This window comes from Sinocyclocheilus rhinocerous, unplaced genomic scaffold (assembly GCF_001515625.1).
Source record: "Sinocyclocheilus rhinocerous isolate Xijiao unplaced genomic scaffold, SAMN03320098_v1.1 scaffold802, whole genome shotgun sequence".
In the NCBI taxonomy this organism is placed as follows: Eukaryota; Metazoa; Chordata; class Actinopteri; order Cypriniformes; family Cyprinidae; genus Sinocyclocheilus; species Sinocyclocheilus rhinocerous.
This window is the reverse complement of record NW_015642061.1, coordinates 45906-61057: the sequence shown is the minus strand read 5'-3', so window position 1 is coordinate 61057 and position 15152 is coordinate 45906. Positions and strand designations below refer to the sequence as shown.

Sequence of the window (15152 nt, the reverse complement as noted above, 5' to 3'; positions counted from 1 at the left end):
GGGGTCGTCACATGTGGTTGCCGCAAGCCCTCCGGACGCTCCTTCGTCGAATCCGCCGGCCACGCCGTTCTCAAGCCCGCCCGTCGCTCACTCAAGCCGGCCTCTGCTCACTGTTGCAGAACAGTTTAACCCAAATATTCAGATGTGTGCAGCGCATTTTATGGAGGACTGTTTCCTGATCCTGGTAGAGTAGACTACAATGCCGGCTGTTCTGCATTATCCTTGACAACTGTGTTTTCCATCCTAGATATATGCGACTCAGCTCCAGCAAAGCGGTTTTCCACCCCTGCAACATGTGCCATTACGGCAGAGAGCTTCTCCATCAAAGGGTCAGTTTTGTTCTCAAGCACTTTATCTACACCTGCGAAGACTTCCAAAGTAATGAGCTTAACTATCGCGTCCTTTTCACCAGCGGTTAACAATACCTCAGCCATCTTGGCTGTATGTACGGGAGTCGGTAGTTTAGATTGTTTTCGTCTTCTGAGCGTGTAATTTAGATTCAGACTTTCTCTGACATACTTTGCCTCCGCCACACTCAGAATAACACCAATTAAGGAAGACTATTTGGACTGAAAAAGTTTAAATCAAAGGGCTCAGCAGCTGCCCAGCAAAAGTACGACTACTCCGCCATCTTGCGTCACGTGATTCCTTAATAAAGAAGTTAATTGCTCAGAGTTTGTTCATCTAGCTTCATGCAACAGGTCACCTGTGCCATGTTCAATACCACAGAATCTCGGAGATCTCAAATCGATTAATTAGCAGTAGTTATTACTCCACCACATGCATGCGACATCATTAACAACGGTCCTATCAAACGGCAGATATGCAACTGTGTTTGTGAAAGTCGTGACTGGCTAATTTGTTTTAAACAAAACATTGTACCATGGTGGTTATTCAGCAAGTTGCATCGTTGTACAGAAAATGCACCCCAGATTTGGACAAGGGGGCGGAGAAGAATATACCCGAACGACAGTACAACACACAATCCTTTATTGATTATTAAAAACACAATTTAGGCTAATGTTTGTATCTCATTAAACACTGATAATAAAAATGAGTTTGTTACTGATAACACTGACAGTGATCAGAGGAAAATGTCTGATGTGTTGGATCAATAGGATGAGTCTCATAATTCATAATAATCTGTGTTGGCTTTACTCTTGATCATTATATGAACATCAGAATAAAAGCAGCTGTTGATTGTGGCTCATCAGCTCCTGTGATTCTGGATCCAAACACTGCAAATCAACATCTCATCGTGTCTGATGATCTGACCAGTGTAAGAAACCCTAAAATGGCTCATCGGGTTCCTAATAATCCAGAAAGATTGAACTGTTTTTACTGTGTTTTGGGTTCAGAAGGTTTTAACTCAGGAACACTGCTGGGATGTGGAGATTAAAAAGAGTACATGCTGGAGTCTTGGAATAACTACAGAATCAAACCGAAGGGTTTCTTCAATGCCAATGTCTGGTGTGTGCACTACAGCCTGCCTGCAGAGTCTGGTTTTTCTGTTGAAGAGAATCTTGAGCGTGTGAGAGTGTATCTGGACTATGACGGAGGAACAATGTCATTCTCTGATCCTGTAACTAACACACATCTACACACATTCACAACCTCCTTCACTGACACTGTCTTTCCATTCCTCCGTTGTCATTATGATTCCTCTCTGAGGATCTTACCATTCAGTAGTCAGTAAACATTGCACCTGTAGGTCTGGATCGACCTGCTTTCACTGACAGTGAGGATCTGGCATCTTATAGACAGATATTTAAAAATATCCCTACTCAGCTTTACTGAGTTTATCTAACTCTTTTAACACATTGCTTATTTGGTGTCAAATCATAACACTGATTAGCCTAAATGAAATTAATTAAAAGGTTTTGAGACTTGAAAATAACTTTCCTTTATTAATCTTCTCATGGCATGCAAATAATGGACAAAGCTGAAAGTGGAAGTAGGGCTGCAACAACTAATCGATAAATGTTTATTTTTTTTACCCATAATGAAAATAATCGACAATAAATTTGATTTTCAGTTAGTTTCATCTGTGCGCTGTGTCTATCTGAGCCAGCAGCCATATCACCCTGCAGCCCAAGACTGGTCGTCCACTGAAGCTAAGCAGGGTTGAGCCTAGTCAGTACCTGGATGGGAGACCTCCTGAGAAAACTAGGTTGCTGCTGGAAGAGGTGTTAGTGAGGCCAGCAGGGGTAATGCCTAACTCCCCAGTGTAGTGATGGGGACACTATACTGACAAAAATCACCGTCTTTCGGATGAGACGTTAAAACAATGTCCTGACTCTCTGTGGTCATTAAAAATCCCAGGATGTCCTTTGAAAAAGAGTAGGGGTATAACCCTGGCATCCTGGCCAAATTTGCCCATTGGCCTCTGACCATCATGGCCTCCTAATCACCCCCATACACTGATTGGCTTCATCACTCTGTCTCCTCTCCACAAATAAGCTGTTGTGTGGTGGGCGTTCTGGCGCAATATGGCTGCCGTCACATCATCCAGGTGGATGCTGTGAGTGATCACTGCTGCACACTGTTGGTGGATGACGAGATCCCCCCCTTTCAAGTAAAGCGCTTTGAGTACCCAGAAAAACGCTATATAAATGTAACAAATTATTATTATTATTATCTCAGCAAACGTAATGACACCTTTCACGCAATAACAGCAATGTTTAATGTTTTGCTGGCTTCAGACTTTAATTCTCAGACTTGCACTTTCTCAGTCATCTGCACTTCTTCTGCAAGTGACGTCACTTGCAATTACCACTCCCATTCTCCGCTACTTGTGACGACAATGCCACACACTGCAGCTCAAGAGATACTTCCAGCGGAGTTAAAAAATCATTGCCGTGTGTATAATTTTTTTTTTGTCAATGTGTAGGCTAATTATTCGCTGTGGTTAAACAGGGTGGGGGAGGAACTACGGGGATATTTAGACACATAAATGGAACAATGCAAATAATGCAGAGAACAAAAGTGTGGTGAGGACGCCACACAAATGGCACTAATGAAGGATAGGATTTGGTGTGCTGTGCTTAGCCAACCACAGTGGCTAAGATTTAAGATTTAGTATTGGTGCTTTAACAGGTATGAAGTGTTTCTGAAGTTAATTTGAATGATTAATGCAAGTGAATTGATTTAGGTGTGGTGTATGTGATTTGATTATGTTAATATTCATATTTTTGTGTATTTTGTATTTTGGAGATATATTTTCCATGTCTTTGATTTAGTTTGTCTCATTACTTTGAGTTTGATGAACTATGAGTTTCTAATGGTGTTTGTATTTGCACTGTTCTAAACATTCTGCAACAACAGCATGCTGTCTCAGTGGCCTTACACATGATTTTAAATCAATTTTTTCAAACTTTATGATTTAAATGGGGATGATTGTACTGAGAATAACTTTCATCTTTTCTTCAACTGAATACTGTTTCCGTGCTGTTTTGATGTATTTTAAAGAGTTGGCAGTCAAAATTAAAACTGCTGGATGAAAGATATTCTTCATTCTTTATGACAAACAAGATAATGTGAATTACAGAATGTACAACGTTTTTAAAATGTATAAATTGCGGTGTACAGCGTTTATTATGAGGGGGTAGAATCCACAGCTCAGTACTCACTACTCAATACTCATGAGTACTTTTAAATAGGCTACTCTTTTACTCTTACTCAAGTAGTTTTTTGGACAAGTACTTTTACTCTACTCACACTACATTTGTTGGAAGGTAATGGTACTTTTACTTGAGTATATTTTTTCAGTACTCTTTCCACCACTGCTGGAGAGTGAATATCAATAATTATCAAAAAAAGTTGAACTTGCGACTCACCGTCGCAAAGGGATGCCAAAACGTCCCATGCCACTTTTAGTAAAATGCCTATAACTCCTGAACGGAATGAGACATCTTCGTCAAACTCAGAACACTTATGTAAGAGCTTAATTTAAGGTCACAGGAAAAAAATCGCAGAGCTTGGCCACATGGTGGCGCTATAAGGTGGAAAAACATAAAAATGGCTGCGCAACAATTTGTCCTATTAACATGAAAATTGGTGTGCACGCTCTTGGTCCAAAGTATCACAAGTGTCTATAAGGACATTTGCATATCTCAGTAAACATGGCCACCATTGGCCATAAAAAAAACTGCTTTTGCAAACTCCTCCAATCCGACCAAAGGTGGCACTATAACAGTCATAAATGTTAATGAACTTTATATTTCTGTGGTAGATAGAATCATCTAGCAGTGGGCATTTACTTACGAGTATTAATCATAGCAGTGGGCATTTACTTACGAGTCTACAATCCTCCACGCCTAAACAGAGCGTTCTGATGAGGGGGGTTAAAAACAGAACAGAAAATTGCCTATTACTTCTAAATTATGATGTTCTTAATGTATAAAAACCTGGTTAAAATAAGTGGACCTTAGAGAATAGTATAAAATAAAAAACAAAGGCAGTTCATGACCCCTTTAATAAATAAAGGTAAATTCGTATTTCCCCAATGAAGCTGTTGAGGTGCCTTGCGTGATCCAAGTTAGCCGTTACGCTTATTTCAATGGCAACTAAAGACCCTCACATCTCCCAATAATAATCTCTGTTTGACACTATTACAGCAACTTTCTTCTCTGTTCAGTTCCAGTTTCTATGAAGCATCTTTTTCCAAAAAGTGCAATGTGCTCTGACTGGTCAGCTAAACCAATGTGTTGTGATTGGTCAACTGTCAGGTCATCAGTTGCGCTGTTGCTTTCTTGCTCAACTATGTCATCACTGTTGCTGCTTCATTTTTGTTATAGCAGAGCTAACATTTGTGCCATTGTTAGGGGCCGTTCATACAGAACTCATTTTTCCATTCCACTTCTTTTCCATTGTTTCTCTATGTAAACACGCAGTAGACAGACATGTTTGACCTTTGCGCTCTTTTGCATTGTCACGCACCATGACACAGCGTTCTGAAATGATGGACTCCAGCAACACAGAAACGTATTTAGGGGCCGTTCATACAGAACTCATTTTTCCATTCCACTTCTTTTCCATTGTTTCTCTATGTAAACACGCAGTAGACAGACATGTTTGACCTTTGCGCTCTTTTGCATTGTCACGCACCATGACACAGCGTTCTGAAATTATGGACTCCAGCAACACAGAAACGTGAATGAACCTTCAAATTCACTCTGAATGTCTTCTGTATTCTCTTTTATTTCATGTAAATCCTTTTTATTTAACCCAAGGTGGTGCACATGTATTTTGCTCTATGGCTTAAAACTTGTCTTTGTATTGGTGTTTGAGGCATTACTGACCAATGGTGACATTTACATTGTGATTTTTCATGTCATTTCTGTCAGGCGTCAGAGTATCCAGATCTCTTGACATGACATTACAATCTGCACCTGTACACCTAACATGGATACTATAGTTAAACCATGGTAACCACAAATTAACTATCGTTTTGGTACACTAACCATAGTTTAACTATGTTACTTAAACTGTGGTTATACAAATGTTAATCAGTGCGCCAAAAATCCATGGTTACTTCACTTTTATTATAATAAAACCATGGTTAAATTTTGTAAGGATAGATTTAAAATCAGCGCCTGTTTATTTACCTTGAAGGTTTCAGTCCTGCTCATTGGCTTGGTTCAGTTCGGTCTCTTTCATATGGTCCCTCATCATGATCAAATCCATGTATTTTATGCTGTTTCTCTGTTTGTGTGCAACTCTTGCATTTCTCCAAACATTACGTGACATGCTTTACATATTTGCTTTACATTTTTGTCACACTCTGTGTATTCTGCTAGTGACTTACCTTTCTTTGGCTGAAAACAAACTTTCTTCCTCTTCACATAGCCCACATGCTTCACTGATTCACCATCATCATTATCTTGCTTGTTCCGCTGCTAAATTAGTCTTTTCATTGAATACTTTTTCACTCTTACTCAAGTAGTTATTGACATTTTTACCTACTTCTGCTTAAGTAATTATAAGTTATACATTTTTGGTTGCTCTTCCCACCTTTGTTCGCGTCTCCAAACCCTGACAATCTGCACCATAAGCAGGCGTGTGTTTATCACTGTGACTTCGGCATGTGAAGAAATCATTTTGTGAAAGATTTGATCATGACAGACCCTGGAGAAACTTTGTGACAAATAAAGAACAATATTAGACATAAATAAAGTAACCTGAGTCTTTTCATTATCAATTTGTGTTTGATTTATCTATTATATGTACATAATGTGTATTTCAATGTAAGTTAATTTTGAATGAAATGAATGCAACAAATGTTAAACTTTAACCTGAAGAAATCCTGATGCTCCTCTCTGATCTGTTTTAACACACCCAAAGGTAAACAGAAGCTCCACCCTCTTACAACAATGACCAGGGGGAGAGGGGTTTATTTCTATCACTCTGACTCTCTTTTCTCTTGACAAATGCGACCAGCGATCAGTGAGAAATACTTTCATAAAGGATTTTTGAGAGGTTTGTTTCTGAACAGACAGCAGCTCTTTGTGGTTCTCATAGTGATTCATTCTTGAAACCGCCATTCAGCAAGTAAAGTTAAGTTTAGATTGGAGCACAAACTGTGAAAATGGATTCACAAAATGTAACTGCTGAAGAGCTTTCTTGTTTCTTGTCTGAGGAGGTCTGCCGTTTACATGGTGAGAAACTCGAACTCTTCTGTCTGGAGGACAAACAGTCTGTTTGTTTAGTGTGTAGAGATTCACAAAAACACATCAGTCACGCATTAAAACACATCAGTGAAGTGGCTTCATCATACAAGGTAAGACGAATATGTGTTTTGTTTCACATGTAAAGAACAGTAAGTCATAAACACATCACATTCTCTGTCATTTTACTCAACTTCATATGACATGCACTAAGAGCTAGATTTTCTAACAGCTTGTGCAAACCCTCTTTTAGCATAAAAAAACACAAAAACATTTTAAAAAAGAGTCATTTTTGAGGCTGACCATATTTGTATTTGAATTTGTTTCCCAAAATTTATAGGAGGGTATATAAATGAATCATGCAATGCAATTTACTAAGGTTTGCGCTAGTCAATTTACTGGTATTTCTGACATAGTTTAACACCCAAAAGCATATTTTAAACCAGAAGCTATAATTTGCACTGCTTTTGGTAGATTGCTTTGTCATTATGGAAATAACCATGGAAATTGTCAGTAGATCAGCTGCTGAACTTTCCTCTCCCATCAGCACTTTTATGGGATTTTAGCACTCTCACACTAATTAGCCCTGTTTAGTAAATCTGGCCCTAATCAGGACTAGTTGAGTCTATTAATGTAGTTTCATAGACTTGGGGAATCAGTAACGGGGACAAACACATTTTCATGCAGGCTCAGTCGGAACTCCTTGCTTCCAATAAATAAATAAATAAATAAAAACTGTATTTTGTGTTAGCCCATGTTGCCTTTGTTTTATGTTTGGTTTTAGTTTCTGAATCAGTTTAATTTGAGCCAGTGTTTTATGTGTTTTAATTTTGTTAAATTCCAGGCTGAGCTTGATACAGCACTATATTACTTAGTAATACATCTACAAGACAATGAACTCACTAAAGCAGAGCTTGAGGACACAATTCAACACATCGAGGTGAGGAAACAGAATCAAGAGTCATTTTCATTACAGCTGTACAAATATTTTGGAAGTAAAATTTGATCCTTGGTCTGTTTGTATGACTTTAGGAATTCCCCCCCAAAAACAATGGCTTGTTAAGGCTTTTAACACCATCTTTGCAGTAATCGAACGTAAAGGATAGGCAGCCAGAAACCTGGTTGCCTGACACATTACTGTAAGTAGATACTTACTACCCACTCCGGACTTAGGTAGCAGACCCACACAGTCCACAATAAAATATTAAAATAGTTGATTTACCACTGGAATTGGATTAGAAAATATACCACTAGAATTAACTGAAAAGTTTTTTTTTTACCACCCAAATGGCCTGAAGAATCATGAGCTGTTTTCAGAACGAGGTCACAAATTTTTTTGGAACAACAATTTGAACAATTGGGACTCCTACAAAATCTTTACCATGAGGCACCCACTTTCTGACTAATACGTCTGCGTCTAGATAATACCCCGAAGATGTATCTTACAGCACATCTGGAGGAAGAAGTCTGTCAAATTTCAGTCAATGTCTTGCCTTCTTTCTTAACCTCTGACTGAGTCACAGATGAAGACTTACTCCCAACACGAGTCACAACAGAAGAAACAAACACTTCTAGAAAATTCTGGGCATTTTCATCGGACACATCTGAAACAGATAAAGAGGAGGACACCACCAAAGCTGGTGGACCAACTGACTCTATCCCCAGCTAAATTGTTTAGAAGAATAATGTCCACACCTACAACTGGCAAACAGGGCCATACCCCAAGTCTTACCTCTTCCTGGACCAAATCTGAAATCATCATCACTTCCAGTAGGGGAACTGAGACTACATTCAATCCTATTCTTCTAATCATTCCTCTAGTATAAATGCATCATTCATTCATTCAATCAAAACATTGCTACCAGTATATGATTCCTTTCTCTAGAGCCTACTAGTGAAATATAACCTTCTGTAACAAAACGTGAAAAACTAGAATTCAGGATTTCACAGTCATTTTCAACAGCCATTTCAGGCGTTGACTGAACAGATGTTACCAACTCTACCGATTTTGCTCCTAAAACAGCACTTTTAGTTTTCTTATTTCCTGTTGAATATTGAACTTTAGCTTAAAGCACTGGGCATTCATGTTTCCAGTGGCCTTTAGCCTGACAGTAATTGCATACATCTTCTGAATCACCTTTCCCAGATGGACGCGACAGTTTTGTCCTAGAGAAATCAAGATTTTCCATACTCTTATCATATGCAAACCAATCAGGTTCTTGTCTAATTTCAAACTTATTTTTGTGAATTAAAGCAAATTCATCAGCAAGAACTGAATCAGAAGCTGTGCACCAGCAAAATGTCCAAAAGAACTATAAGGAAACAACCAAAAATAATAACAAACCAAGAGGCAAAACAGAAGGGCCAAACCAAAATCCAAGAGACCATTTCATAGTTCTTGGCAGGTGTTCAAAATTACACAACTCTCAAAGACCCGCCCCATAGTCGGCTAAAGTGGAACAGGCCCAGAGTCATGTTACATGAAGCACTGTTTGTTCTATCTCTCTTTGTTTATCAGCACATATAATGTTTGCTGCACCATAAAGATGCTGACTGCATGCCTTTATGAACTCAGCTAGTGTGTCACACTGCTGTGGATTTGACAAATGTAAAACTGTAGATGATCCACAAAATGCTACTTAACTCGTTACTCTGCTCTTCAGCAGGCAGGGAATGTTGCTCTGGCTAATTCTCTGGTGGCAGTTTGAGAAAGGAAGGACCTCGATTCCATTGGCTTCATTTTACGAGGTCACACAGGCATTTACCTCTTGTGATGGTGTCTGCAGGATTGTCCTCAGATGATACCGTATGTAATGCAAATGTTCTTGTATTTCCGCTACCTGAGTTCCCACAAACACCTTGTAACAACATGAACTTGACAACAGCCAGGTGGGCACAGTCATAGAATCTAACCAGCGTGTTAAAGGAACAGATAGGGATGGTGAGTTCTGTGACAAGGACTTTGGAGAGCCGTGCGCCACTCAGAGCTGAACATAGTTCAAGGCGAGGTATAGACTGTTGCTTTTGGGGGGCAACACGTGATCTGGCCGCTAGAAATGCAACTTCAACTTGGCCTTCTGTGTTTTCGGTCCGCAATTAGGCCATGGGTCCATAGGCCTGCTCATATGCATGACAGAATACGTGTATATCACGTCTACTAGTCAGGAGGTCTATGTATGGACTGGAATAGTATCTTGGCAGTGATATCTCTTCCGGATCATTCAATCCGTTTTCCAAGGAACTCCATAAAGCTGAGCATATCTTCTGGAAGTTGTGGGTCAACCCAGTCACGCTTTTTATTCCACAGGTGCTGCAACCAGTATTTTCGCTCTGGTGGTGTATGGGATAATATAGCCAAGGGGATCATATTGGCTGGCCAGGACACAATAAATGCTGCACATGGTTACTTTAGTGCAATTCACTTCCCTGTGCTTGTAGTGCAAAGTGTCCAATGCCAGAGCAGTTCAAGGGTAGATGCATGGGTATCGTGCAGGCTCTAACTAAGCCAGAGCTCACAGCTGTTCAATCTTGTATCAGAGGGAATGCGAGCGCCCACTGCCAGGCAATTGTTGGCCCAATGTCACAATTCAAAGCCCCTTCATTTAGCAGCGCACAGAGTTGATCAACAAGATCTTTGGCAGCATCTTTGGAGGTGAGACTGTGGAGACAATTGTCAACATAGAAGGACTTTTCTATCACCTCCCTCACATGATCTCCTGGCACAACAGGGACTGCAGATAGTCCCAAAGGGAAGTACTTGCCACTGGTACACATGTGGTTCTTGATCTAAGGTTATGTCTCTCCACATGAACCGAAGTAAAGGTTTGTCATCAGGAAGCAGCCTCACCTGATGAAACATCCCGGAAATGTTCGTGTTCACGGAAATGCAGCAACACTGTCAACAGGGTGAGACTTAAAGTGTCAAGAAACCTTAAAACACATTTTTTGAGATGTTAACATATATGAACAGGTTGCACATCAGTAAAAACAACTTTAGCACTCATTATGTCTATCATTAAAGTAAAAGTGTTTTTTTTTCTTTCATTTTTTTAAGCAATTTCATTCTTCCGGTTCAAAAAGCAAAGTTGAGCCTACATCACAAAAAGTGACGCATATGCGTTAATCTGGAGTGGTGATTGGCTGCCATTGCTAGAGAGTACAAGTCTACGTCATCAGTTTTCTGCGCTTTTTTCAGTAGTATTCATGATGAGAATTAACTCTTATGATCCAATCACTGCGCTGTATTATGCATGAGGTTATCTTACAGCTGAGAATTCAAATCTCATGAAAGAACTTCGCACTGTCAGTTCATTTCTGTAAACATGACCGTAACAATATTTCATATGACAACACGTGGAGCTCGCATGAGAGAGTGGTTTCTGCGCTGAACGCCGCGATGGGTTTAATAACACTCGCTGCGCGGATCATAGTTCATATCCGGACCGGAGCAAGCGTGTTTATGTGAACATAGTTCATATTCTCCCGTGCTCCAAACATGAACTAGCACGCGCACATATCATGTCTTCTTTAAATAAAAGATGTGCAAATAAGGGGATGCGCTGATACAGCGGCAGCTGCGGCTCGTCTGATCATGAACGCGATGACACGACGGATTATTGTGAGACACAGCAAACGATACAGCCCGAAAATTCAAAGAAGAGTAAACAGAAAGTAACTGCCTTTATTCTTTCTGTTTTAAAGATATTTTAATATTCATTTGTCTGTATAATGAGTGTGTTGTAGGTCTGTGTTTTATTGGTTGTTGTCTCTCCTTTTCCCACCCTCTACACTCCCACTTTTCCAGTTTTACACACCCATTTCTGGAGTCTTTTTCAGATCCAAGGTGTGAAAGACCAGTGCTGAAACAGGGAGGTTCAAGCAGCTCATTCAAGTTTTAGCCCTCATACTGGAATGAGCAGTTCTAAACGACACGATTCTTGCCGTTATGCGAGATCATATGGTGAGGGATGTACCTTGACTTTTGTGATCTCTCAAGCTAAGTTTCCATCACCCTATTTTAATGCGCATTTTGAAGTGTTGCATGAGAAACGAGTGATGGAAATGGCAAATTTCAAATAAAAATCCCGTAATTCACAAAAAAGTTTTTACGCTCGCTTGAGGTGGTTTTTGACTTGTGCGAAAAAGGGTTGATGCGAATAATGAGAGATGGAAATGCATTTTGCGGATAAATTCCTCCAAGCGCATCAAAAAAGTCATGTGACCTTGCGCTATGGGAAGGCAAAACCTGACTAACCAGCGGACCGATCTCATTCACAGCATCTGAAATGTTGTTATGGTCATTCGGAAATGCAAAGTCTGTCATCAAAGTATTTATGTATAATTGCCTCCCAGAAATGTCTTACAAGACTGCGTTCCCAAACAGCAGCATCCACCTCCGAAAGCAATGGCCGCATTTATTGTGTTTCGTCTGCTCGCTTTGAGGTGCAAGTAAATTATTATATATGAAAATTAGTATATTCTCCTACTTTTCTTAGTGATTTATAGTGCCAGTTTATCAGGAAGTGATGATATTGTTCTCTTTGACTTGTTGGATGGAAACTATGCTTGTTCGCAAATGTTTTATGTGATATTCCAGTTTTGCGTATAAGTTAAATTCGCAACTTTGGATGGAAACCCGGCTTTAGCCTCGCTGAGTTTCAGTTGCAGGTTGCAGTTTCTCCACATAGCCAACATTCTTAAGTCTCTCATTCTCAGTTTTGTAAGCACACGCCTGATCAGGGTTCTTCATCAGCTTCCGCTCAATGCTTCTTAGCTGCAGCAGGAAAGCTTTTTTGGCACATGCAGAGTTGGCATATGTTGTATGCGAAGGAGTGGTGTCACATACCGCATGACACCATCCACATTAACGCTCACTGTTTTCTCTTGTAAAGTCTGATGGCCTCTTGATCAAATTTTGACTGGGTCACTACTTTCTCACTGTGATATGGAATTACATCCATCTGCCATAGTCAAGTCAAGTCACCTTTATTTATATAGCGCTTTTAACAATACAGATTGTGTCAAAGCAACTGTACAGCATTAAATACGAAAGTAGTGTGTAAATAATGCAAAATGACAATAGTAAATTCTCAATTTTCAGTCTTTTCCACTTAGGGAAACAGATCAGCATTGGGGGAGATGGCAGTAAAGAGGCACTGGTAAGTGTTGAGCCAATGATTGATCTCATGTGTAAGGCCTTGTAGCTTCCAGCCTAGCCGAGTTCTGACTGTGGCAGGTCCACCTGGAGGGCCTAGGCGAAAGAGCTCAATAGAGATAAGAAGGTGTTGACAATCTGAGCCAATTAGCAGTACAGGCTGTACTCTGTCTATTTGCTGCAAAGGCAATCCAGCTAAATGTTGGTACATCTTCTGGAGAGATGCAACAGGGTGAGATTGCTCAGTGGGACCAAGCGTTACTTAGTGACAGGAGACACAATGAACGAGACTGTTGGTCCTTAGACTGCCCTTTCAGATTTAACTGCTGTGCTGTGGTGCGGTCGTCTAACACAGCATATGCCTCAAAAGATTTGTCCCCGTTGGTGATGATGACTTTGCTCACCTTGTGGCTATAGACAATGTGATCTTCATACAGGATGTCCAGAGATTTCAGGTTGGATTTTAAGGCATGATGACTTCGTCCACAGCACCAGCATCGATTGATCTTTCGGATCCAAGATTTCTTCTGTTCCTTAGTGATTTCTTTGAAATTGGCACACCCATTCAAGAAGTGAATGGTATTGTCATAGTAGGGGCAATATGCATGCAATCTCCCTTTGAATCTGGCAGATATAAACATTACCTCTGGAGCGGGAGCTTGGATTTCACTACGAGTAATAGGTTTCTGTGTGCCCAACAAGATTGAGGTTGGTTGCCTTGAAGCCCTTAGGTCACAGCAGTCCTGCCATTTCTTACTGCTGGGTTCTGGTGGGAAACCTGTCATCCTTTTGCCATCATCTTGTACTTGGAGCTCGTACTCCAACCAGTTAGAGAAATCTAGGATAGTTGGTATGGTTACCCTCAGTGGGTGTATGTATCTCTTGAAGCTAATTTTTAGCTCATGAGGGAGTTTGCTTTGAAGTCTTGAAACATGCGACCCACAGTCTAATTAAACAGTTCTTTCAGGTCCCAGTTGTTCCAGCATGCTCACTAGGGAACGCACACATAGTGCAAACAGCTTAAAAGCCTTCACATCTCCAGTTCTGATATTTGGGACATCCATGACTTCAGCAATGTTCTGCAGGACCAGCTTGTGCGGATACATCTTAATGAAAGCTTGCATAGTGTCTGTATAAGGGTGTGTTGAGTTAGAATAAGAATCTGCCACTAGCAGTGCTTAGATGATCTGTGAGGATCTGATACATAAAATGTTAGGTGGCATCATCGGGAGGAGGTTCTCTAATGCCTGTGCAACCTTGAACTCATCTGGTATAAATTAAATAGTGCAGGCCCTCACCTGCTCTGTTATCTGCTTGATCTGCGCAGAGGGTGCTGATGGAAGTCTCTCTTTGCTTTTACTTTTGAGTCTATCATGGATATTAATGATGTGATGTGATAATGTGTGTTGATTGAGATGACTGAAGTGAATGCGGTTTGATTTCAGTCTCAAGCTGAGCACACAGAGCGTCAGATTAAACAGCCGGATCCACAGATGCCTTCTGGAGCTTTGATTCATGTGCCACGTTACTTGGGCAACCTGCCCTTCAGAGTCTGGAAGAAGATGCAGGACATTGTCCAAAACAGTGAGTCTGGAGAAGATCTGTGCTCTTACACATACAGTTTATCATGACACAAAAGTACTTGATTATTTCAGTTGGTAGTACGTGAAGATCATACTAGTTTTGGTATATAATAAACTGTGTTTTTGAGAATGTTTCTTATTTTTTCACGTACTCAAGTCCAGGGCTGGATTTACCTCTTATTGCGACATAGGCAAAGGAATTTGTGGGCCCCCTTTCCTATTAATGTACTGTATAATATTACCATGCCAAAACAGCAAACAAAATTAATCATAATACATATGAAAACTGTTACAGTGTTCTCTACCCAGAATCACATTGTAATTACAAAAGATCTAGTAATGGAGGCTTCAGTGTTGCCTCCATTGCAGAGTAATGCAGTTACCAGAGAGAGAGATACTATTGGTTGCTATTGGTAGTCTGTGCGTCTACCAATAGCAAATATGCAAGTTTAACTTCTTCATAAACAGCGATATTTCCACCTCCATGCCGAGACATGTCCTTTTGGATTTGAGGTCTTTTGCTGTTGTAGCTACCCCATAGAATAAAAAGTAATTATTTATCAATTATTGTAACTGATTCACAATATTAGGAACATAATTATTCATTTTCTTCTTATTTTGTGACTTGAGAAAAAAATATAAGATTATTTTGTATTCTGAAAGTTATTGCTTAAGAAGTAAAAAATAAAAAAAATTTGTCTTGTTTTTTAAAGACAAAACTTAAGAAGAATCCTTGAAAAGAATGTTCTT

At 40.0% G+C, this 15152-nt stretch overlaps 1 protein-coding gene across 1 annotated transcript in view; it reads right to left on the bottom strand.

Moving 5' to 3' along the window:
- LOC107755605 (protein CYR61-like) overlaps nucleotides 1–13925 on the bottom strand; it is a 34385-nt gene extending 20460 nt beyond the window's left edge. The window contains exons 1-3 of the mRNA XM_016572494.1: nucleotides 13837–13925; nucleotides 13577–13743; nucleotides 13224–13363 (exon numbers count right to left, since the gene is read on the bottom strand). Of these exons, the coding sequence (XP_016427980.1) occupies nucleotides 13224–13363; nucleotides 13577–13743; nucleotides 13837–13925 (396 nt within the window). The remainder of the gene's footprint in view (nucleotides 1–13223; nucleotides 13364–13576; nucleotides 13744–13836) is intronic.
- Nucleotides 13926–15152: the final 1227 nt, after the last annotated feature.